Genomic DNA, 26,514 nt, shown 5'->3' with positions numbered 1-26,514 from the left:
TCCCCCCCCCACCGCCTTTTACAATTTCATGAAGAAAAATTCTATCATCCTATCTTGTTTCTGTTAATAAAGGCTGTTCAGCCACCACCTCCTCCAGCCCATGTACACGCTACCCACTCATACAATCTATTGAGGGAAGCTTCTGTATAAATACTTCCCGATTCAAAAGGTCAATTCAGTAGCTCTGTAACTTACGTTATTGGTCCCTGTCCAATTCCCGTCCTTGGCCTGACACTGCCATTGACTCAGCCTCTTGTGTTCCATACATCAGATTAGATCTATCCATACTTACCATTCTAACTCCTAATCCTGTTCCTGATCAGACATTTAGCCAGCTTTTCAAAATCTGTGAATCATGATCCGGAGAGGAAACCTTTCCTTGTACAGCATGAGGTTTGTTAATTTTACCCTCATGTACTCTAGTCCCGTGCTTTTGGTCCAGGTTTTAAATACCCTGCATCCATCTACATTATTCACTTGTAAATTTACATAAAATGTACAGCGCAGAAACAAGGCCATTTGGCCCAACTGGTCTGTGCCAGTGTTTATGCTCCACACAAGCCTCCTCCCCCCCTACTTCATCTAACCCTATCGGCATAACCTTCTATTCCTTTCTCCCTCATGTGTTGATCTAGCTTCCCCTTAAATACATCTATGCTATTCACCTCAACTACTCCATGTGGTAGCGAGTTTCACATTCTAACCACTCTCTGGGTAAGAAGTTTCTCCTGAATTTCCTATTGCATTTATTAGTGACTATCATATACTTATGACCAATGTTCCCTTTAATTTTTTTTGGGTGCGTGGCCCCTTCAATGGACTGCACGGCCCATTCAAATTTCCGCACCTGCATGGTTTTTCCTATTGTAAAGCTGGCAAGCGGCCTGCGCGGGACCTCCAGATAGCTGCGCAGCCGCGAACTTACAGGAACATTGTTTATGACCCCTAGTTTTGGACTCCCAACAAGTGGAAGCATCTTCTCTGTATCTACCCAATTAAACCCCTTCATAATTTTAGAGACCTCTATTAGGTCACCCCTCAGCCTTAATTTTTCTAGAGAAAAGAGCACCAGCCTGCTCAGTCTTTCCCGATAGTTATATCCTCTCAGCATTTATAAACCTGGATCACACCCAATATTCCCTTTAAGCTGCGCAGCGCTCCAGGGGTCCCGCGCAGCCGCTGAGCTGACTTTTAAATTGAAAAAACTGCGCATGCACTAACTTTTGAATGGGCCGTGCAGCCCATTAAAGGGGCCGCGTGGCCCAAAAAAAAACAGGAAACATTGATCACATCTCCTCTCTATTATGCCAGAACAATGTAAAAGATGAGCAGATCTGAAAAGAAGTTTCATTTGGAGACAGCCAGCATCAATAATGATACATACACTCAATCATACCCCTGCAAAACCCCTTCTAACCCACTTTGGTGATCGCGGCAGCAATTATTAAGTGTTCTTTCTGGGACAGACATTGGTCGGTCGCGTGTCCTCTCTGGGACTCAAATCACCAGCTGAGTCAAGAGCACAGCAGTGTTTCATTTTACATCCATTTACCCAGCGGTAGCGGATAACATCTTTGGTCAGCAGCAAGGGTTTAATCGAGAGAAAGCACGGTGCAGCATTCCCACCCTGCACACATGTTGCTGTGAGTCTCACATGCACAGGGCCAACGGATTAACTGAGTCAATGCAGCTTTGCTGGGTCAAGCTGCACAAAATAAATGTTAAAATTTCCATCGGAACACTTGAAGACAGTATTTATAACCAGTATTTTCTAGCATGTGTCAATGTGTACTTCAGTTAATGTAAGTGCGCATTTTTTTTAAATTTTTTTTTTAATAAATAAAAAGGTCTCAATTTCTTGCCTTGAAGGCAGAGACTCGTATTGGGAGTAGAGTTGCACAGGTATCTGGATAACCTGCTGTGCCTCACCCAAATGGCCATTCTTAATGTGAGCCCAGACAGTCAATGCTGTTTCAATACAATAGAGGGTCAAGTCAAACTGGTATTCCAATCGGCTATGTTATAGGTCTGAACCATTTTCTGGTTGGAAAAAGGTTTACCCGTTGAACCAAGCTACCAGGACAAAGAAGATGTGACAGCCGTTCACCATATCTGGAGTTCTCTCACTGTTTTTCATGTTACTGATGGAGCAGAACTCCTTGCAGCTGTGCTGCCCATGTTCTATTTATCCAGGTTTCAAAAATGCTATTTTGATTTTCAAAAACAATTTAAATTATTGGTGTAAGGTTAACACTGTGCTGCTGTTTATCTGCTTATTAACTTGTGCCTATGAATTAGCCTCTTGTAATAAACCGGATTTGTAGTTTAGCCTAAACTACATGGTCTTTTTCTGTCTATACATCCTACCTAGTCGCTAAAACAGCTGTTAATCTTGCAGCACACCAACCCATTCACTCCATACATGAAGTGTGTAAGTTTCAGTTCCTTGGAGTGTGGCCCTGACTATGGAAAATGCCTGTTGTGAGTGAGTAAAAAGTGTCGGGAGGAAGCCCGAATTGCAACACTGGCTAGAGACCACCTGCACATGTATCACTCATTAAACCCACTCCAAAAGAACCCTACCCAACCCTGCCACGTGTCAATCATTCAGAGTGACAAGTCAGTCAACCAGGTCCCCAATGCAACCTCACTTGTCACATTAAACAGCTCCATTTGTTTAAGAATTTGTGTCAAATCTTTCCCCATTCTAAATCTTGGTGTCAACAGCTCTGCACCAACACCTACACAGAGATTGTAAATAATGTGCAGTTTACTCCAGGTTTAAGACACCGTACAATTTTATTGTATGAAGCGGAAACAGCACCAAATATTCAGTTACACCACGGTGCAGTTTGCCTCACACCAGCCGAGACCGTTCCATGCAGGCCCTGTGGTGTAATACTGCCAATGTTTCCATTCTTGTAAGGGCGGCCTCTTCCAGTTAACCTGTAGTTATAGTGCTTTTCAGTCTGGCATACAGTCTGACAGTTAACACACACAATGCAGTCTTCAGTACTGAATTGATAATCTGTTTGACACCCATATGAACATTAAACCCAGTCCATGTAATGACTCAATTTTACTAAATGCTAAAATGCAGCCAGTGTACAGAACCTGCACTGGACTGAGCTACCCCATTATTATTGTAAATATAAAAAAGACTTCTCTAAATAAATTATTGGGGGTTTTCTATATACTATAACATACTTTTATGCACTCACTGCTCTTCGGTATATAATATACCCCAGATAAGTGTATAAAAACTATTGAGAAATCACTTCCAATCGGAAATCAAAACTGAAAGTGCCAGAGACGCACAGGTGGTCAGTCAAGTCCCTTCCAGATGCTGATGTTTCAGGTGGGACCCAACAACAACAACCTGCATTTATATAGCACCTTTTAACGTAGTAAAACGTCCCCAAGGCGCTTCACAGAGTGTTATCAGACAAAAATTGACACCGAGCCAGGTGACCAAAAGCTTGGTCAAAGAGGTAGGTCTAAAGGAACATCTTAATGGAGGAGAGAGAGGCAGAAAGGTTTAGGGAAAGAATTCCAGAGCTTCGGGCAAAGGCAGCAGAGGCACAGCCGCCCATCAGAACTGTTTTCGTCAGAACTGAAAAGGGAAAGACCTTTGTAAGACCTTGCTGTCCCGACTTCCCTTTTTCCAGTTCCAACAAAGGGTCCCAATGAAACGTTAATCTTTACAGATGCGTTTCCAGCACTTTCCATTTTCGTTACTGACGATCCAGCTTTTCGTAGCTTCCTTTTCATCTCCGACAAAACCATCTACCTCAGGGAAGTTGCCACTGCCGTCTGCACATCCCGTAGCATGCACAGCATTGGCTCGCAGCTGCCCGACGGTCCTTGGAGCTGAAGCCAGTTTCCCAGCTTACTGACGCACTCCAGCGCCTCGTCGCTGGTGACAGGAGCAGCTGCGTGTGGCGACCCACCACCGACCTCGCGCTCCTGTGGCACAGCCTCCAGCCGGGGCCTCTTGGCCGCAGCGCAATCGTCCTCGGACTTGAGCTGCAGGCCAGGCGACTCCTCCTGTTTTGTCACAAGCAAGGGGGCACAGGTGTGGGCCACCCCGCCCCCAGGAAGCCCGGGACCTGGGCAGGGAGTGTCTCTCTTCGACCCGGCCCCACGAGGGGAGTTGGCACAGGCAGTCTGCTCCATGTTCCCGTAAGCCCGGTACAGCATTTGGATCGTGTCAAGCAAGGTTATGCTACGGTCGATATCGGTCACTCTGACTCCTGCTTCGGCCCGCTCGTGAGTCCGGCCGCCGGCCGTGGGGCCTTCATAATCGTGCCGCTCGCCCGAGTCTTTCTTGAAAACAATGTTGTTCCGGGCCTTCCACCGCGAGAGCCACCCGTCAGTCGGCTCAAAGTCGTCGTGGCCCAGGTCTTCCGCGAATTCCTTGGCTTTCATCTTCAGCATGGGCCCCGAGACGCGAACTCCCTCGGCCACAGCCTGCTGGAACCACAGCAGGAGAGCGTCCTCTACCTCAATGTCCTTCCCCTTCCGCTTCCTCTTGCGGTTGGGGTTGGCGTTCTGCCGCCATTCCTCCAGAATCCTCTCCCTATTCTGGCTGATACGCCCCACCTGGCTCTTCGAGATGCTGAATATTTTGGCTACCGAGGCATAGGAGGCCTTCGGCCCTTGTAAGGCTGCCACAACCTTCACCTTCTCGGCAAGAGGCAGGTCCGTGCGTTTATGATTCGTGGGCATGACAGGCAACGTTCCAATTCCTCCTAGGAGAATAAATGGTCTGACACAAAAAGAAGCAATGGTGAGATTTTACACAGTGAATGGATACCTGAGTTAATTACAAAAATGAATGAATAAATTACACAGACAAGAATGAATACCTGGATACATTGCAGGGAACAATGAATACGAGGTAACCTATCCAACCAGTAGATTGCTTATCCCACCAGTCACATACTGAGCCAGATTTTAGTGCACCAGGCTGCCAATCCCACTAGTCAATTCAATTCAAATCGCTTTATTGGCATGACAAGGTACATCTTATGTTGCCAAAGCATCGAAAAACATTTATGGTTGAACACATAAACGCAGATCTATCCATACAGTGTATAAACAGATATATCCCTGAGTGTATAAATATACATTCATATAATTTGTATATACTCTTTTCTTAGATTTAATGGTTGTCCCTCTGTTTATGGCAAGCTGTAACATAGTGTGCCGCTAAGTTTACACAATTTCTCTGTTCCCCTAGTAGGTATGGGAGTTTTTGGTCGCCAGACTTCAATGGACCAGGAGGGGAGGCTGCCTATCCAACCAGTCACGACTGAGCCAGACTTCAATGGACCAGGAGGCTGCCTATCCCACCAGTCAATTTGCTTAATGCCTCAGAAGCCAAGTTGACATGTGAAGGCTCACAAGGCAGGTAGCAATAAACATTTAAAAAAAAAGAGGGAAGACAAGGTAAAACAAGAAGTCTTGATTAGTTGGCACAAAAGTGTTTTAAAGATTGAGGGAGGTTGAGGAGTTCAATATTTTCAGATCCTGGGGTTAAAAAAAAGACAGACTTGCATTTATATAGCGCCTTTCACGGCACCGGATATCCCAAAGTGCTTTACAGCCAATGAAGTACTTTTGAAGTGTAGTCACTGATGTAATGTAGGAAAAGCGGCAGCCAATTTGCGCACAGTAAGCTCCCACAAACAGCAATGTGATGATGACCAGATAATCTGTTTTGTTTAAGTGCTGTTGATTGAGGGAGAAATATTGGCCAGGACATCAGGATAACTCCCCTGCTCTTCTTCGAAATAGTGCCGTGGGATCTTTGAACGTCTCAGCCTAGATTTTTGCACTCAAGTCTCTGGAGTGGGACAACCTTCCGACTCAGAGGCGAGAGTGCTACCAACTGAGCCACAGCTGACACTAAAGAAAGAATGAGTTAGGAGTCAGAATGCTAAGCTCAATTTCAGGAGAGTGAGAATTCAGACAGGAGAACGAGCACGTGAAGCAGCTAATTAAAGTCATATATCAACAAAGGAGCCAAGTTCAAAGGAGATCTCACCATTGTAGCATTGATTAGAGGCAAGAAAGAAAGGAACAAAAAGACAACAGGTTGGAAGCTACAGTTGAGAGGGATCACCTATGAGATTACGTAGAATTTACAGCACAGAAATGAGCCATTCAGCACAGCAGGTCTATGCTAGTGTTTATGCTCCACACGGGCCTCCTCCCACCTAACTTCATCTCACTCTAGAGATGACTAGTTTTTTTCTTGTATTCCATTCAGAAGTGTGTGAGAAGCGTTAGAAAAGCTGGGAGTAGGATTCAAGCTTTGAACAGACTTGGGCTTTATAGAAAGTTAAAAGTTGAAAGAAGAAAGCGAGCATCATACAGGCAGCTTTAGCAACGGAAGTGATGGCGAGGGCAAGAGTGAGACACATTGAGAATTAAGGGTGGGGCATCAAAGGGAAGAGGGGGGGGGGGCTGCTGTTGGGCTTGTGAGAAACACAAAAAGACTGGGTCTTTGAAGAATGCCAAGAAACAAAATTTTGAAGGGATGGGCTCATCAAGGTGCAGTCATTCAGCCACTGGACTGAGAGGGATGAAGGATACAGCTCAGCACTTGTTTCTATCACCCCCAATTACCTTCTCTCTTTTTACAGGGCAGTTGCAAACTGTGGTAAACCACTGTTATCGTTCACAACCGTTCACTATTGTTACACTGTTGTTATCACTGTTTACACTGTTGTTATCACTACACAAGGTTACCTCTTGCCACGCACGCTGTTATACCTAGGCATACCTCAGCTGACTCCGCCCATGGCTCCACCTGCTTGCCCAGGTATAAAGGTGACCGCTTGGCTAGTATTCTTCCTTGTTGGAACCGATCACCCATGAGGGTGGGCTCTGTTATTTAGCCAATAAAAACCTATAGTTACTATCTTAACTCGTCGCTTTTCATGGAATGAATTGATAGGTATATCAATTTTATTGGCTAAATAACAGAGCCCACACTCATGGGTGATCGGTTACAAACCAAATACAATTGCATGTGTAGAGTTTACCTGCAGTCCTTTTCATTCTCTGTATTCAGTCTGCATGTGTCCGGTGTTTTCTCGCCCATCCACCGTGAGATCAGTTCGCGGTTCTCGTTGGCCATTTTCTGCAGCCGCTCCTCGAGGGTGCTGAAGGTGATATGGAGAGTGTTGTATTCGTTCTTCAGCGTGTGATTGGCTCGCTCCAAATCCTGTAGGTTAGTCCGCAGCTCCCGACATTCAATCTCCAACTTCTTAATTCGCTTGTGGTACTCCACCATTCTGAAACCCAGCAGGATACAAGGCGCAGGTTTACTTGGATAGTGATTAGATTTTCTGTGCCAATTAGTGGATCTGCCAGACCAGCCACAACTGAGAATACCCCTGTACATCAGTTTTATTTGGCCAGATATTACAGCAGAGACATGGTCAATACTATTGTTGGACATCCTGGAGAGCTGTATGTTGGACATCTTGGAGAGTTAAGGGTTAAATCATCAAACTTTTGTATCTTAGAGCAACAGGCTTTCCAATATAAACTGGATGGTTTTGAAGTGTCGTGAGAGGAAGGCATAGCTTATCTTCTGATACGAAAAGTGCTCGTGTAAGGAAATAAGTGACAGTGATGATGTCAGCCATGAGCGATTAAAGTGTAGCTTTAGGGGTTAGGGTAAAAACATACGTAGAGGTATCCATTTGCTATAGTATAGAAAGATAACAGCTAATAATGCCGGTTCTTCAGAGTGGTTAAGAACAGTTAGGTCAGGAAGTCTTGTTTGAGGGAAGTAGCTTTGGAGTGAACAACTGCGACAGTTTACATGAATAAACTGGTTTCAAAGGATTTGGGAATAGATACGTTAGGAGGTCTTATCCAGGACATGTACCTTTGATGTAGGCAAAATACAGTGTATAAAGGAGCATGGTTTTCAACAGGTCTTCAGAGGGCTCGAAAGATAGAAACTGAAAGCTGCTGTCTCTGCATGCAGTTGGGCCAATCACTGTGCTGTACATCAATAAAGTCTGTTCCGTGTACAAAGTGTCTCGTGCTTACTCGAAGCGTGTTGTGAACTATAGAAGGAAGGAGGTTGAATGCGAACAGCAACAACTCTTCTTACTCTCTATTCAAAATGGAGTGAAAGATGCAACCTAATGAGCCAATGCAGTAGCTACACTAAAAATGGTACAAGCATGCACTTTGTGTTTGTCACACTGAATTATCTGTGCCATACTCCAAAGAAAAGTATAAAGAAACAAAGGAACTCTCCAGGAACATAAATTACTGGAGCCAGAATATCTGTCGTCTCTTATGTGGCACCTGTATGAACTCACCCAGTGTTTACTTAATAGCAGCAGCCTCAAAATTGACCTCTGTATGAACCCAGTATTTAATTACCAGCAATTTGCCTATAGCCTTGTAGGCCACAGACCTACACTTACATGGTATAAAGTGCCTGTCCTTAAGTACTTAACCTGACTTACTGTGAGCAGCCCTATGGGAGATTTGCTTGTTAACATATTAAGGGCTAGAAATTCATGTACTTCGCACCACGAAACAGCGATAAAATGGCGGCCGCCACACTTTCACTAGCGACGGCCATCATATTCTTCTCCCCCTTTGCGCTGCCAGTAACTGACAGCGCCCTGGAAAAAAAATGGCAGCAGTGACGTCAATCAGCGTGCACCGCCAACTTAATGTCACCAACGTGAACTTCGACCCTGGCGCTGAATTCAGCGCTGGGTCCTAAGCACATCAGGTTAACCTGGCGCGCAAGCAGGCTGACGGTGGCGGTGTCTGCAGCTCTTAAAAAGGGACACACACATATCATTCAGGTAAGTTTGAATTTATGGGTTTGGAGTGCTTTTTTTTGATTTTATTGAAGTGGTGGCTTGCTGCAATAGAGGTAAAAAGTTTTTTTACGTGTGTAGGGAGTGCTGCTGGACGCTTGCAAGGGCTCGGATGGTAAATGAAGGCCTTTGAGAAGACAGAACATGCAGCAAATACTCAGCAGGTAACGCAACATCCATGGAGAGAGAAAAACCAGAGTTCACGTCTCAGATCGATATGCTGCCTGACCAACTGAGTATTTCCAGCATTTTATGCTGTCATTTCACATTTACCGCATCCGCTTGCAGAGGAAAGGGGAAGACGCAGAAGAGGATGAATCAGATGGAGGGATGCATCCCAGACAGCCCCTTTGTGGCCGGGATACCCGGGATGGAATCATCTTGTTGACCCACTGGCTGGGCAGGCTGCATTTCTTGGGTGTGTGAAATGAGGAAGGCACAAGGGTGGAGTTGTGCTAACGGGAGGGCGGGAAAGCAAGAGGTGCATGCCAGAAGGACGATAACGTACAAGGATACTCGCATCTTGTATCCTTTCAGCCCCGCTGCTGGCCAAGGGCTCAACTGTGCCCCTGCCAAGAATGGCCTGCACCGTCTCCTCCAAGGGGGTGAGGTGAGGTGAGGTGAGGCTAGGAATGGAAGGTGTGCCTAGTCATTGGTGCAGATTGTTGGTTGAGTAATTGGGGGTCATGCATTGAGCAGTGTGTGAGGCTAGTGGTGCAGTTGGTAGGAGACGGCTTTTGAAGATGCATTCACTGACCTTGACCAGTGGTCTGAGGTTATGAAGCTTCTTTGGGCACTGGAGCCAGATGGTGGGGGCGACATTGCTGGCAGTGATAGCCTTAGAGATGTACTCCCACATTGTTCTTTCTGGAGGGCCTCCTGGCCCCTGTGGGTAGAGGGCCACTCTTGCAGTGTTGACCCCCCTGAACAAAGCTGGAGTGCTGCGTGTGAGACCCTCGGTGCCCCTTCCCTGGCTTGTTGAGCCATGTGTGTTAGTGCTGAGGCAGTTTCCCCATTTGTTGTGGTTAGGAAGGTAACTCAGCTTTTAACAGCTGAATATTTACATTTGGAACTTCTTTTAAATATTGAATATTTCTTAAAAGGCAAATGGCTGAAAAATCTATTGCTTCTCTGCATTTTATTTTGTATTGCTTCTGTGTGCATGGCCCCTTTAATTTTCAGACCTTTTCATTGCCCACAATTCCTTGTGAACTCAGAGGCTGTGGGAAGCTGCAACGCTGGACCTGGAGAGAAACTTCGTCCCGGATCCCTCCAGCAATGCCACCAGGACGGTGTTGCACGGAAGGTGAGCGCTGTGCCACCTATCTCCATGCCCCCCAGACCAATTTTGCTCGCTTAGCGTTGCGGCCATTTCCAGCGGCCGTTAACTGCAGTTGCCGGTAACGCCGTCAACTTTGCTGGCGAACACGAATATTTCCCCCTAAATGTCTTGTGATGTCACACACTCCACTATCACATTTAGCCTCAAATTTGTTCTAATCTAAGCAAATTTATGAACATAAAAACATAAGAAATAGGAGCAGGAGTAGGCCAATTGGCCCCTCGAGCCTGCTCCGCCATTCAATAAGATCATGGCTGATCTGATCCTAACCGCCAATCTACTATCACAGAACCATCTCCTGAATCTAACAGAATTAGACACACGAAATAGCAGCAGGATCAGGTTACACGGCCCCTGGGCCCGCTCCACTACCCACAGGGCCATGTCCGATCCGAACCTGGACTCATGTCCAAATTCCTGTCCGCTCCCCGTAACCCTTAATTCCCTTTACTTCTAGGAAACTGTCTATTTCTGTTTTAAATTTATGTAATGATGTAGCTTCTACAGCTTTTTGGGGCAGCATATTCCATGGACCTACCACCCTCTGAGTGAAGTAGTTCCTCCTCATCTCAGTTTTGAAAGAGCAGCCCCTTATTTTAAGACTATGCCCCCTAGTTCTAGTTTCACCCATCATCGGGAACATCCTCCCCGCATCCACCCGATCCAACCCCTTCACAATCTTATATGTTTCAATAAGATCGCCTCTCATTCTTCTGAACTCCAATGAGTAGAGTCCCAATCTACTCAACCTCTCCTCAGATGTCCATCCCCTCATCCCCGGGATTAACCGAGTGAACCTTCTTTGTACTGACTCGAGAGCAAGTATGTCTTTTCTTAAGTATGGACACCAAAACTGTATGCAGTATTCCAGGTGCGGTCTCACCAATACCTTGTACAACTGAAGCAATACCTCCCTATTTTTATATTCTATCCCCCTAGCAATGAAAGCCAACATTCCATTGGCCTCCTTAATCACTTGCTTCACCTGCATACTAACCTTTTGAGTTTCGTGCACCAGGACCCCCAGATCCCTTTGTACTTCAGTACTTTCCAGTTTCTTGCCATTAAGATAATAACTTGCTCTACGATTTTTCCTGCCAAAGTGCATAACCTCACACTTTCCAGTATTGTATTCCATCTGCCAAATCTCTGCCCACTTACTTAGCCTGTCTATGTCCCCTTGCAGGTTTTTTATGTCCTCCTCACTCACTACTTTCCCTCCCATCTTAGTATCATCTGCAAACTTTGATATGTTACACTCGGTCCCCTCCTCCAAATTGTTAATATAGATTGTAAAGAGTTGGGGACCCAGCACTGACCCCTGCGGAACACCACTAGTTACTGATTGTCAGTCTGAGAATGAACCATTTATCCCAAACTCTCTGCCTTCTGTTAGATAGCCAATCCTCTATCCATGCCAGAATATTACCCCCAATCCCGTGATTTTTTATCTTAAGCAATAATCTTGTGTGGCACCTTGTCAAATGCCTTTTGGAAGTCTAAATACACTACGTCCACTGGTTCCCCTTTATCCACCCTATATGTTACTTCCTCAAAGAACTCCAGCAAATTTGTCAAACATGACTTCCCGTCATAAAACCATGCTGACTTTGTCCTATTAAATTATGATTATCCAAATGTCCTGTTGCTGTCTCGTTAATAATGGACTCCAAAATTTTACCTACCACAGATGTTAGGCTAACCGGTCTATAGTTTCCAGCCTTCTGTCTACTGCCCTTTTTAAATAAGGGTGTTACATTAGCAGTTTTCCAGTCTGCCGGGACCTTTGCCGAGTCCAGGGAGTTTTGGAAAATTATTACCAATGCATCCACAATCCCTACCGCCACTTCCCTCAAGACCCTAGGATGTAAGCCATCAGGTCCAGGTGATTTATCCGCCTTGAGTCCCATTATTTTACCGAGTACCACTTCCTTAGTGATTTTGATCGTGTTTAACTCCTCCCCCCCTATAGCCCCCTGTTTGTCCAGTGTTGGGATATTCTTAGTGTCCTCTACTGTAAAGACTGATACAAAATATTCAGTGTTTTTGCCATCTCCATATTTCCCACCATTAATTTCCCAGTCCCATCCTCTAAGGGACCAACATTAACTTTAGCCACCCTTATTTTTATATAACTATAAAAACTCTTACTATCTGTTTTTATATTTTTTGCTAATTTACTTTCATAATCTATCTTCCCTTTCTTAATCAATCTTTTTGTTATTTTTTGCTGTCTTTTAAAGTTTTCCCAATCCTCTATCCTCCCACTAGATTTGGCTACCTTATATGCCCTTGTTTTTAGTCGAATACTATCCTTAATTTCTTTACTTAGCCACGGATGGCTGTCTTTTCTTTTACACCCTTTTCTTCTCAGTGGAATATATATTTTTTGGAAGTTGTGAAATAACTCCTTAAATGTACACCACTGATCATGTATCGTCTTACCCTTTAATCTATTTTCCCAATCCACTCTACTCAATTCCGCTCTCATACCTTCATAGTCTCCTTTATTCAAGCTTAGCACGCTTGTTTGAGATCCAACCTTCTCACCCTCTAATTGAATATGGAATTCAACCATGTTATGGTCACTCATTCCAAGGGGATCCTTTACTAGGACATTTTTAATTAATCCTGTCTCGTTACACAGGACCAGATCTAAGGTTGCTTGCCCCCGGGTCGGTTCAGTTACATACTGCTCAAGAAACCCATCCCTAATACACTCAATGAACTCATCCTCAAGGCAGCCCTGCCCAATTTGATTTGTCCAATTAATATGATAGTTAAAATCCCCCATAATTATAGATGTTCCCTTATTACAAGCCTCAACTATTTCCTGATTGATACTCCGTCCAACAGAGTTGCAACTGTTCGGAGGCCTATAGACTACGCCCACTAGTGTTTTTTTCCCCTTATTATTCCTTACCTCCACCCAAACTGTTTCATTATCCTGATCTTTTGACCCAATATCATTTCTCTGTATTAGTGATTCCTTCCTTTATTAACATAGCCACCCCACCTCCTCTTCCTTCCTGCCTGTCCTTCCTGATTGTTAAATAACCTGGTATGTTTAATTCCCAGGCATTGTCACCCTGCAGCCATGTTTCTGTAATGGCCACAAGATCATACCCATATGTAGTTATTTGTGTCATTAACTCGTCTACTTTGTTACGAATGCTACGTGCATTCAGATAGAGAACTTTCAAATATGTTTTGTGACACTTAGTTCCTGCTTTTGCCCTTTTTATTACTTTACCTTTTACTCCATACCTTCTGCCCCTTCCTGACACGCTCTGGTTTTTAATTTCCCCACTGCTACCTAAGTCTACGACCTTCTCTGTTGTCATTTTTATTATTTGCTCTCTGGGAACCTCCCCCCCACTAGTTAGTTTAAAGCCCTCTCTACAGCCCTAGTTATATGATCCGCCAGGACTCTAGTCCCAGCACTGGCCAAGTGAAGCCCGTCCCAACGGAACAGCTCCCTCCTGCCCCAGTACTGGTGCCAGTGTCCCAGGAAGCAAAACCCATTTCTCCCACACCAGTCTTTGAGCCACGCATTTAACTCTCTAATTTTATTTGTCCTAGCCAAATTCGCTCGTGGCTCACGTACCCTTGAGGTTCTGTTTTTTAATTTGACCCCTAGCTGCTCATACTCCTTTAACAGAACCGGCTTCCTAGTCCTATCTACGTCGTTTGTACCAACATGGACCACGACAACTGGATCCACCCCCTCCCACTGCAAGTTTCTTTCCAGCCCAGAGGAGATGTCCTTAACCCTGGCACCGGGTCGGCAACACAGCCTTCGGGACTCTCGCTCTCGGCTGCAGAGAACTCGATCTATCCCCCTAATAATATTATCCCCTATCACTACAACATTTCTATTTACTTCCCCCTCTTGAATGGCCCCCCATTCCACGGTGCTGTGTCCAGGTTGCTCATCCTCCCTGCAGTCTCTGCTCCCGTCCCCACAGGGAGTAAGAACCTCGAACCTGTTGGACAAGAGCAAGGGCTGCGGCTCCTCCAGCTCTACCTCCTGGATCCCCATACCTGCCTCACTCGTAGTCACACCGTCCTGTCCCTGACCATGGGCTACATCTGAATTAGTTAACTTCATAGGTGTGACCACCTCCTGATACACAGAGTCCAGGTACTTTTCCCCCTCCCTGATGTGTCGCAGTGTCTGAAGCTCAGACTCCAGCTCATCAACACGGAGCTGGAGTTCCTGTAGCAGCAGACACTTGTCACAGACGTAATCACCGTGAGCCTCAATGTGGTTCACCGGCTCCCACATCTCGCAACAGTAACACATCACCTGCTCCATTCTATGTAATTAATTAAATTTTTTATTGTTAGTTATGGACACCCTCTGCCCGATTTTAGATGCTAGTATCCCCTTTAATTAATTGGATTTAAATTAAATCAATCCCTCTAGTTACACCAGTTAAATGGTTTGCCAACAGTCACTCTGCACCAGAAAGGCCTTATTAACTTCAACCCACAGAGTTAAAGTTTGAAAAGAGCACCTAACACCCCACTTACCCTAACTCACACTTCCCCAAACTCACAGCACGCTTTGATGACTCGCACTCAGTGCTTGCTCGCACTAGGACTGGTCTTTTTATACTGTTTGTTTGTTTACAGCCAAATGAGTCACCCCTGCTGATTGGTTAGAAAACTGGTTAGAAAACTGGTTTCCACTGCCTGCTGTGCCAATTTACTCCTACTGCAGTGTAACCTTGTTTTACTCTTCTTAAACCAACAGAATCCCAAATATTTAACTTTGCCCCTTTACTTAAACTGCTTAAGCAATCTTATCAAGAATGATTTAAAGAGAAATAACAATTTAGGAACTCTCACACTTCCCCAAACTCACAGCACGCTTTGATGACTCGCACTCATTAAGGTGCCTTATTTCAGTTACGTGAACATACAGACATATGATCAGATTCACTTATTTCTATCAACACAACTTGTCTTAACGTAAAAAGATGGTAATGACGGAGTCATCTTGCTTGACTTAAAGCTAATTTGCTAGCCTATCCCCGTATTCCACCCTTCTCGCAGCCCTTTAATGCCCAACTGCCCCAGCTTCTGCACCTCTTCATTTCCACAATCCAAACTGCCTATGTCGATGTGAGTGATTCAAAAACTTTCCAACCTAATGAATGTGAGGCATTCATCAAATACTGAGACAAGCTAACAAAGTGCTTATTATTTGCAATCTATGAAGAAACCACATCAAAGATTGCACATTGGCATCTACCCCCTCTTTTACTTGCAGTATACGCTACACTTTGCAACACAACATTTTGAGGGAAAAGAGATGGCACTGCACAGATTCACTAGGATGCTGTTTTATTTGAGACAATACAAATACGAAGAGACTTAAAAGATTTGGGCTGTTATTGTTAGAACAAAAAAGAGATTTAAGAGTGATTTGATTGATGTTTAAAGTGATGAAGGGATAGGACAGAGCATTTAGACTGTTTCAGTGATCGAGGTGTTTAGAATGAGGCGATATAGATATAAAATTAATTGCAAGAGATTTAAGGCAGAATAAGGAGACACTCTTTTTTAAAAACAGAGGCTTATGGGACTGCACTATCGGAGTTAGTGATTTTCCTTTTTTAATTTGTCTTCTAGCTTTATAAGGTGAATGACACCATTGGACAAGGTCAAACCTTCAAAGGACAACCAGCCAATCAGCTGCCCGACGTGGAGCAGCAGCGATGAGCAGCCCAATCAAAGTTCTCAGATCTTTGTCTTTAAATTACTTTGAATAAAACAGGAAACTCTGAACTAAATTATATTATTCTTTGGTGTCCACAAAACACTCCAGTGCCCACCAGTCGCGGAAGGCTTCAAGCGTGCACACCGGATGCTCCTTCTCCAGTGCCACTCGGGCACAGGCAAGACCACGGCAGAGGCAGACAGCCAGAGCCACTGGGCCGTGTCCATCCTGGCCCTATGGATGGCCACCTTGGCCAGGCCCAGGAGCAGAGCCACAAGAAGGTCCTCCGACCTAACCAACCCCCGCCCCCGCACCAGGTGACTAAAAATCAGGAGCGTTGCACTGAAGTTGGAGCCAGTAGTTGAGGAGCAGCCATCTTAAATAATCAAACAGGGACTGCAACATCTTGCACTCAACATTATATATGAAGCACAGACTTATCCAGGCTGCAAAAGTTACAAGCGGCCTGGGAGTCCGTGAAATAACTTAAACAACCTGTTTGTCAGAACTGCTCCGTGCAACACGCTCCACCCCAGATCACCAATGGTGCAGGGGACGACTCCCGCATAGAGAGTTCTCTATTGGGGACCCCCGCCTCCACCGGACAGCAAGATAGCACGTCCTGACGGGAGGCGAGGGCGAGGAAGAGGGTAGTGTGCAGGAGCAGCCCGTGCAGGAAATCCCTCCACGCCAAGTGAAATGCCTCGAAGGGAATTTCCGAGAGACGGCCCAAGTTGAGGTGGAGGTTCCCGAGGGAGGATTCGGGGCCTTGCTGGAGCCGATGAGAAATTCCGTCCGATCTGGGGCAAGATCGGACAGGATCACTCCACCGCTCAAACCTCCTCGACACACCTAGTGGAATAAGGGCCGAGTCACTGGATGGCTTTGGCCATGGGATGGATGTAGCTTGCAGGACATCCGGGCTGCCAGTGCCTCTGCCGACATCCAGCACGTCCCCGACTCTGGTTACCTTTGTAGCCAGGGCTCTCCTCTCCGCCAGCTACCTGTCGCTGAAGCCGAGCATACGGAGGTGTTGGTTCTGAAGTAGTGGCTCCGTTAGGATGTACTGTACCCCAGTGTTATACAGTGACAGACCTGTTCCCTGGTCAGTCAGTGATTGAAGCAGAGACCATGTTAAGATTTAAGGATAACTTAGATAGGTGGTTGAACAGGGAAATAAAAGGACATTGGAACAGGACAGGCACATAGGATTAGGACTACTGTTTATGTGGAGAATAAACACCAATAAGGACTTGTTGGGCCGAGTGGCCCATTTCCGTCATGTAATGTAATGCAAAAGTGGGTCCAAATCCAGGCAGATGGGCATCTTAACCATCCCCTCTTCACCCTGGAAGGAACCCGAGTCTGAATTCCCCGCTGACTTACTTTGCCTCGTTGGTCAGGATCTCTCGGTCCTTTTGCTGTAGTCGGCTATTGAGTTCGACCATGCTTTGTGCGAGCTGGGCAAGAGAGAAAGGAAGAAAAATAAAAAATATCGTCACAGAACTGCACAAAGTACAAAAAACCAAGGCTTCTACCGCATGCACATTTTAAACCATTTAAATAAATCCGACCGTTTACACTTAACTCTCTCATAGACAATACGTCTGACTGATGTAAATTAAGCAACAAAACAAGGAGGGGGGTCTCCACTTAAATAGTGAACATTTGGGTCCAACGCCATCAAGATTGCAAAGGGTTATAAGGTAAAAAGGGACAGACATTCCACTGGTCAGTAATGAGAGGGCACAAATTTAAGGTCATCATAAAAATCATTATGGTTATGACCTGGTTAGAATGCAAAAACTTGGGCCACAAACTGTTGTTGAATCAGAGTCCATTCTTTTAAAGTGGAATTAGATAGTTGCTTGAAAAAGAGGAATAAAGGATACAGGCAGCAGTCAAGGGAGTGGGATTAGAATAGGTGGCTCAAGTGGAGAAAAACACCAGCACAGACTTGATGGGCCAAATGAGTGGTTTCTGTGCTGTAACATTATGATTCTACGATGGCCCGTTTCTGTGGCAAAGAAATAAAAGTGTACAGCACAGGCCTCCCACCATCACTCTCCATTTAAAAACACTCTTACATTGCTGGCCCAAGGCAGATACCCACCATCAACAAATGCCACAATCACCATTCTGCCTTTTGCACTGTACAGGGGGGTCCCTATTTGGCCCATTGGAGGACCAATAGAGGAAGGAGGTCCACACTAACAATGCTCGTCACCAGCTCTCGAGACCCCCGTAAAGTCTCCTTTATGTTGATAATGCACCTTCAGTATTGTGGGCCGTGACCTATTGCATTTTATTAGAATGTCATCAGCCTCTAGGCCACTGATGGAATCACATGGTGACTGTTCAGGTTCCAGGTAAAGACTCCACATTCCTGTCGGCTGATTTCTCACACACTGTACTAACAAAGCCCCAGATTTATTTTGGCTCTGGCGTGGAATTCCTCAACAGAAACTAAGAATCACGGAGCTGGAACACAATGTGACAGTAAATGCTCTGCTACACCTAGAATCATCGAATCTTACAGCACGGGAGGAGGCCATTCGGCCCATCGTGCCTGTGCCGGCAGTTTGAAAGAGCTATCCAATTAGCCCCACTCTCCCGCTCTTTCCCCATAGACATGCAAATTCAAATACATATTCGATTCCCTTTTGAAAGTTACTATTGAATCTGCTTCCACCACCCGTTCAGGCAGTGAATTCCAGATCATAACAACTCGCTGCGTAAAAAATAAAATTCTCCTCATCTTGCCTCGCCACTCTACGCTGATACCTACATCGCCGCGATTTTTGTGGAGCTCCGTCAACTCATCCTGTGGGCGGATCCAGGTCGGGGTGCCTTGCTGCAGCAGCATCTCATTCTGTGTCCCATCCAGGGCTGGGCTAATGTTTAGAGGGGAAAAAAATACAGGCATCAGCAGTAGGACTGACGGCTTTTGTAGCCCAACAACAGATTTCAGATGCACCGTGCTTACAAACTAGGTAAGTGAAGACTTAATACAACGCTGCTGCAATGAAACCCATTTAAAGGAATCACTAGTTAAGGTAATGGATTAGAAAGCCAAACATTTGCAATTTATTGTTTTCTATAAGGGAATCAGTGAAACTCTGACATTATTTCATGACAAGAACTTGTATTTATATAGCACCTTTATTAACATAGTAAAACATCCCAAGGTGCATCACAGGAGCTTAAGCAGACAAAATTTGACACCGAGCCACATCAGGAGATATTAGGACAGTTAAGTTTTAACGAGCATTTAGGGAGAGAATTTCAGAGCTTAGAGCCGAGGCAGTGAAAGGCACAGACACCAATGACAGCACCAATGTTATTTAAATAGTACCTGACACATGAGAGGAGAGTGATTGCGAGAGGTGGGTGAGAATGATGGAGCACACACACGTCAGAGACGGAGAGAACACACGCACGAAAGAGAGCGCGAGAGAGAGATGCACACAGAGAACGTGAGCACTGGAAACAGATAGAACAAGAGCACAAGAGGAAAAGCTTGAGAGAGAAAGAGAACACACACGAAAAGAGAGTATCAAAGACAGAAAGAACACTACCAGAGAAAGAGAGTTTGTGTACACGTAGGAGAAGGAGGGGGGAGGGAGGATGCCAAAGACATTTCTTTTTTGGCAGCAATACAAAAGCAAAATACTGCGGATGCTGGAAATCTGAAATGGAAACAGAAAATGCTGGGAATACTCAGCAGGTCAGGCAGCATCTGTGGAGAGAGAAACAGAGTTAACGTTTCAGGTCGATGACCCTTCGTCAGAACTCTGGCGAAAGGTCGCTAACCTGAAACGTTAACTGTTTCTCTCTCTCCACAGATGCTGTCTGACCTGCTGAGTATTCCCAGCATTTTCTGTTTTTATTTATTTTTTTTACCAGTATTTACTCCGACTTCTCCCATCCTGTTTCTCTCTCAGACCACGTAAATCTGCTGGGGGTCATCAATGTCCCCCGTATGCTGCACTGCCTCCTGCGCGGACTGCCTCCCCCAATGCGCGGCCCATTCAAATTTTTGCGCATGCGCGGTATCTACAATGGAAAAGCCGGTGAGCGGCCTGTGTGGGACCTTGCAGGCGATTGCATGGCCGCCCAGATTAGCGGGAACATTGGTGGTCATCCTGCTCCCAGTCCTTGGCCGACAGCACTGGGAAACGGTGGCCAGGAGGCAGGTGAACAATGCCCCTTCCTTATAGTCAAAGCGACAGGGCTGAGATCAGCAACTTGTGGGGACATTTGCCACAAAACAAGCGATTACATTTCAAAAGCATTTCTTCTGTTATTCGTGAAGCATCTTGGGCCATCCTGATTTCATGAAAGGCGTGATAAAAATACAAATCCTTTCTTTTTCTCCTCTTTCCTCAGGATACAGTGCCAGAGTTACCGTGATATGTCACCCAAGCAACCAATCGTCAAGCCAGCGCTTATACAGCAAATGTCAGCGGGCAATTCTGTCATGCAGGACATCACAGCCGAGCCTGATCCTGTCCCTATCTGATGTCTTTGTGAACGTGTACAATCCAGCAGGAGCAGGAACCATGGCTAATTTTTCCCACCCCATACCTAGAGGCATCAAGACCAACAGTAGTGTCCAGAGTGCTACTCCAGCCGGGGTCAGCACAGACCAGGGGCCTTCTGAGTACGTATGGCTTAACACTATACTCAGCAGTGCCTCTGCCTGCTGAACCATCAGAGGAGCTCTTAGTCACATAGTCAAGAAAGGTCTCAAAGTAGGAACCTAGTAACAACTTGCATTTATCTAGCGCCTTTTAACATAGTAAAACGTCCCAAGGCGCTTCACAGGAACGTAATCAAACAACAACTGACAGAACGAAAGAAGTAGACATTAGGACAAGTAACCAAAAGCTTCTTCAAAATGGTAGGTTTTAAGCAGCGTCTTAAAGGAGGAGAGGGGGGTTTAGGGAGGGAATTCCAGAGCTTAGGGCCTTGGCAGCTGAAGGCACGGCCACCAATAATGGAGCGATTAAAATCGGGGATACTCAAGAGGCCAGAATTTAAGAATGCAAAACTCTTGCAAGGTTGTAGGGCTGGAGGTGGTTAGAGATAGGGAGGGTCATAGTGGTTAGCACTGTTGCCTCACAGCGCCAGGGACCCGGGTTCAAATCCGGCCTCGGGTGACTGTCTGTGTGGAGTTTGCACATTCTCCCCGTGTTTGCGTGGGTTTCCTCCGGGTGCTCCGGTTTCCTCCCACAGTCCAAAGGTGTGCGGGTTAGGTTGATTGGCCATGATTAAAATTGGCCCTTAGTGTTAGGGGGGATTAAATACGTGGGGTTATGGGGATAGGGCTTGGGTGGGATGGCTGTCGGTGTAGGGACTGGGTGCTAGGGTTTGGATGATCAGCCATGACCTCGTTGAATGGCGGAGCAGGCTCGAAGGGCCGAATGGCCTACTCCTGCTCCTAGTTTCTATATGTTTCTAAGGCCATGGAGGGATTTGAACACAAGGATAAGAATTTTAAAATCCAGTCAGGAATAGATTACAGGTTGAGCATCCTGAATCCGGCAACCTCGGGACCGAGGCCAAGCTCGTTTTCGTGTTTTTCCAGACTTCGAAACGTGTTTCTGATGTCCGAAGTCCGGAAATATCGCATCCTGGGCTCAGGCGTTTCCAGACTTCGGACATCAGAAACACGTCCCAAGTCCAGAAATGCCTAGGCTGCTCCGCGTAGCGCTGACGCATTTCTCTGCCCCTCCCCTTCTGTTAAAGGGGAGGGACGCTGTGAGCTCTGCAGAGCATCCGATGGCCCACACTAGGCCACCAGGGCGGCGTGGTGCCGTGGCCGCAGCCTGGCGGAAACACTTAGTGGAGCTGTGCAGATTAAGGAGGATAAAACACAACACTAAAGTTTTATTGAATCACTCGCATTTTTCATAGGATTTTTCAAAAAAAGACATCTGTTAATGGCTTTTTGAAGTACAGGTTGAGCGTCCAAAATCCAGAGTTCAGGATTCCGGAACATTTTACGGATTCCGGATGACCCTGCCACCAATTGTCCCAGATTCCGGAACATTCCGGATCTTGGACGCTCAACCTGTACTACCAAAGCTTCCAAGTCTGAAATAGAAGGGGAAAAACTCCAATCTACACGAAACCTCAGGTGTGTGCATCCTACCCAAGCCCTGGCAGTCTGGCCCTCAAACTCCAAAAAAAACCCATCAAGATCTATTAGGTACCTGCAGCTTGAGATAAGTGGGAATTGATGGAACACGAATTTAAACTTTAAAGGCTCCATGGTACAAACCCAGGTGGCCTAAAACTCGGGACACTCCTGCCATACCTGATATTCTGAAAGTCACACTTTTCACCCTGAAGTCGCTCTGCCAGAGCTGCCTGCAGGTCCGATTTGTCCAGCAGCATACTGTCTGCAGTAAATACAAAAAGCAAATTAAAACGGCATCAATTGGATTCCCGCTGCTATTAAGAGTTTTAATAGCTTGCCCTCAACTAGCCTACTGGGTCAAATCACTGCCCCAGGTGATACTAAGCTACACAGACCAGAAGGGTTCAAGTTTGAGCCTTGTTTTGGAGAGAACTCACTGCATGGACACCATCACAGTTGGACCGGTTCACCTATCCCCTGGAGTTACTCACCCCAAATCAGCTGAATCTCAACACATTGCACAATTATCAGGGATTATTAGAGCTGTCCTCCCAAAGTGATAGAGCCACTGCCTACTGTAACACAAAGCCACACAGGGCAGGAGGTGCCAGGTTCAAGTGGCAGTCTGTACTCAGTTATCAGGCCACATGTGGGTCAGTGAAAGGGGCTAATTGTCCTTAATGTCTCTGGGCTGGTAACGAGCAGAAGAAATTTCAGCCCGGGCTCCCGTTCCCCATCATTGTGGAGTGACCCCTACTGGAAAGCGCTGGGAAAGAATAGGATCAGACTCAGCTGTGATGCTCTCAAGGGTAGAATAGGCTGCCGACACTCACATAACAGGCAGGATCAAAGATAAAGAATAGTTACTTGGGCAAGGTGCAGGAGGTCTGTTGAGGCCTGTGGAATTGCACCCCCATCAAGAGGCAGCTCAGCACCTTCTGGAGAAAGATAGGGGGTGAAAAAAGCAGTTCAGGTCCCAGTCCATTCAGTCCTCTCAGGACTGTCACTGGGACTGCAGCCCAGTAACGGTGAATGGGTGCCACTTTCATACTTCTGAGCTCACATTCCTGGTGGGGATCCTTACCCTGGCCATGCAAATCAGGAAATCATGGACATCCTGTGAACAGGTACAGTAGCCTATAATATTGGACTAGCAGGCATGAGGTTTGGAGGACAAGTATAACCATGGTATGTTGTGCTAGCCTTTCAACAGAACCTGATAATTGGCTGTTGGCACTTTACAACGAGAGCTGCTGGATGATCAGAAAAACCCAAAAGGTTCACTAATGTGCTTCAGGGAAGGGAGCCCACTGTCCCCACCTGGCCTGCTCTACACCCGACTCCAGTCCCACTCTACATGGTTGGCTCTTAATGTGAAAATGATTCTACGCTCAAGAAGATGGACAGCAAGTGTGACCTTTCCAACGTGGCCCACATCCTGAGAACAAATAAATAAAACACACTTCAACTCCCGATTCAAAACTACCCATCTCTCTTGATTAAGTACAATGGGCCACATTGTACAAACATAAAGGTGACCAATCGGACTGCGGAAACTGCGGTGGCATCTCCCTTCCATCCACTGCTGGAGAGATCCTTGCCTGGATCCTTCTACACAAGACCACCACAGACAATGCTCTTCCTGAGACCCAGTGCAGATTTAGATTGAAGCAAAACACTCAATACGTGATTCCTGTCGCAGGACAAGTTCAGGAGAAACGTGAAGGAGATGTTTACTGATCTGACACGGTCAGCAGACAGGGGTTGTGGAAGCTGCTGTTCTAACGAGTTTATCTCTGTTGTTTGACGACTACATAATGGTACGTTGGGAAGAGTGATAACTGAGTTCAGGTGATTGATGCTTTCTCCGTCACCAACAGAGTCAACTAGGGGTGCGTTCTGGCACCTACCTTGTTTTGGTCTGCTTTTCTCTGCTGTGTTGAAGGAAGCCATGTCAGACCTCCAGGTTGGAAGCCAGAGCAGATGCTACACATCTTTTGCTGGCTACTAGCAAAAATGAGAATTAAACAAGCCATCATTCACGAGGCCCTGCTCACTGCTGACCGTGCTCTGCTAACCCACACATTAGAAGACCTCCAAACCATTACACACTTTTTTTCAGCCAAATCACCAGTCTGAAGGGCACAGGGGCGGTTTTCCAGCCAGCACCTTGCTCACAATAATTGCCACCATGACGGTTTGTTGAGGGGAACACAGCTGGGTTCAGTTCAGCAACTTACCCAGACATCACCCACCTGCCGTTTCATTGAAAGCTTTTATGTCTGAGTAAGCACATATAAAATGAATGCAGACTGAAAATTCAGACTAAGCTGAAAGCGTACATAAGGCAGCACTTGTATCATCTCCTCTCGACATCTGGGAAACCTGGGCAATCTGCAAATGCCACATTAAAACATTAATATTTTTAAATTCCACCTCTGCACCACAACAAACAACAGCTGGACAGGCCAGATTTCAAACACAAGGATCTTGGCTTGCCAGGCGGTCAAAATCCACTGACCAAAGACCAGCTGGAGGGCTCCAGGTATGCGTTGAGGATGTTTGACAACAAACTGCCCGAGGGGGGATCTGAGTAATGGGAGTGAGCAGGAAGAGCTGGGAGGTCAGCGTGGGACCCAGGGTTGCTCCGACTCCTGTGAGGATGGCAGCAGCTGGGACCCCAAGGCGCCGTGCCCAACACCACAGGCAGAGGCGCCACCGTCAAGGGCAAGCACCTTTCACAGGAAGACCTGGAAATTTCAGGAATCCCCTAACAGCCCATCTGCATTGGGTGGGGGGGGGCGAGGAGTGGGAGGTGTTGGAATCTGATCCCCGGAACATCCCTATGTACCAAATCCCTTTACAATCACTCCCAGTGTACAACATCCCAATGTACCAAATCCCTTTACAGTCACTCCCAGTGTACAACATCCCAATGTGCCAAATCCCTTTACAGTCACTCCCAGTGTACAACATTCCAATGTGCCAAATCCCTTTACAGTCACTCCCAGTGTACAACATCCCAGTGTACCAAATCCCTTTACAGTCACTCCCAGTGTACAGCATCCCTTTACAGTCACTCCCAGTGTACAACATCCCAATGTACCAAATCCCTTTACAGTCACTCCCAGTGTACAGCATCCCTTTACAATCACTCCCAGTGCACAACATCCCTCTCTCTCCCCGGCCCCTACAGCCCCCAAGCAGTGCCGCCAGCCCCGGTACCTACAGCCCCCGAACAGTGCCGCCAGCCCCGGTACCTACAGCCCCCGAGCAGTGCAGCAAGGGCCTGCCGCTCCAGCCTCTCCCGCAGGCCGCGCTCCGCCATCTTCCCCCGCACGGCACGGTCCTCCCGCGCTCCCGGCGCAGCGCCACGAGCAGCCCGCCTGCGGGGACCGGGGGAAGGGGCTTAATAAATATGGGTGGCTGCGATTAAGACTTGGGGCCTCGGGCGTCCCCTTTCGCAGAGTCGTTGCTGCATATTAAAAGACCCGGACTTCAAGCAGGCAGCTGGCTGGACGCCTCGATGGCGCTCCTGTCGCCATCTTTGATAAGGTCAGGAACTCTCCCTTCCACCAGGACCTGGAACCACGTGCCTGTCAGCAGCCTGCCCATCAGCTGGCAATGTGCAGTGACCCTGAGCTCATCCTGTAACCTTGAGCACACCCCAGATAACGGTGCAGCATGGTTACATTTACTGCATATTCCTACAGTGAAAGTCAGCCAGTGGCTCAGTGGGTAGCACTCTCACCTCTGCCTCAGAAGGTGCCCCTCTTCCATGGCCATGTTCGTGCCCGGGTGGCCCTGGAGATGGAGCACGCGGTGTCCGCCAGCATGCTCGAGGCCTTCCGCAACCGGTGGGCACCGCAGGGACTGGAGTGCATCATCACCCCCGGCAACCAAATTTTAATTTAATTTGTTAAGTTTCATTTGATGTATTTTTGATAAGTTAAAGTTTTTTTGGTTATTGATCGCACCAAAAGAGCACCCTCCTCGCTAAAGAGATCTCCACAAGTTCCCCTTGGAGACCTCCCTTTATCTGTTGGAGACTTGGCCTGGAGGGTGTTGCACGGAGCAGTCCCGTGGGGTGAGGTTTTTCTTTGTCTCAACTGGTGCTGCTGCTGCAGAGAGAGTCTCTCTGTGAGAGGAGGAGCTGCCCGCTACTGCGACTGCTACAGAGGAGCCTGGAGGGAGGAGAGAAGAGGGCGAGAAGGACAACAGAAGGGAGCATTCAACCACTGTCTCCCTTGATTGCTCTCCAGTTAGGGAGAGAGGGGAGAAGAAACTGCCTCAGAAGGTTGTGGGTTCAAGTCCCACTCCAGAGACTTGACACTCCAGTGCACAGGAGAACGGTAACATTAGTGCTTATGTTACTGGACTATCAATCCAGATGCCTGATATATTAGTAATCCAGAGGCCTGGACTAATGATT

The 26,514-nt window shown here is 46.7% G+C and overlaps 1 protein-coding gene across 3 annotated transcripts; it reads right to left on the bottom strand.

Moving 5' to 3' along the window:
* Positions 1-2,780: 2,780 nt before the first annotated feature.
* LOC147115996 (uncharacterized) lies at positions 2,781-25,623 on the bottom strand. 3 transcript variants are annotated; one of them, XM_085990706.1, is made up of 6 exons: positions 25,343-25,623; positions 22,260-22,344; positions 18,726-18,831; positions 17,324-17,397; positions 7,053-7,304; positions 2,781-4,768 (listed from the first exon to the last, which is right to left on the bottom strand). In XM_085990706.1, exons 2-6 carry the CDS (start codon positions 22,337-22,339, stop codon positions 3,787-3,789), a joined length of 1,494 nt encoding a protein of 497 aa, XP_085846832.1. In that variant the 5' UTR covers positions 22,340-22,344; positions 25,343-25,623; the 3' UTR covers positions 2,781-3,786. The 3 variants fall into 3 exon arrangements, with proteins under 3 accessions (XP_085846832.1, XP_085846830.1, XP_085846833.1); XM_085990704.1 differs by having other exon boundaries at positions 25,347-25,623; XM_085990707.1 differs by lacking the exon at positions 22,260-22,344 and having other exon boundaries at positions 25,347-25,622.
* Between the last annotated feature and the right edge of the window lie 891 nt (positions 25,624-26,514).

This window comes from Somniosus microcephalus, chromosome 6 (genome assembly GCF_052327205.1).
Source record: "Somniosus microcephalus isolate GS21.2 chromosome 6, FLI_Smic_1.0, whole genome shotgun sequence".
NCBI lineage: Eukaryota > Metazoa > Chordata > Chondrichthyes > Squaliformes > Somniosidae > Somniosus > Somniosus microcephalus.
Note: the sequence above shows the minus strand (reverse complement) of the source record. Positions and strands in the feature narration are given on the sequence as shown.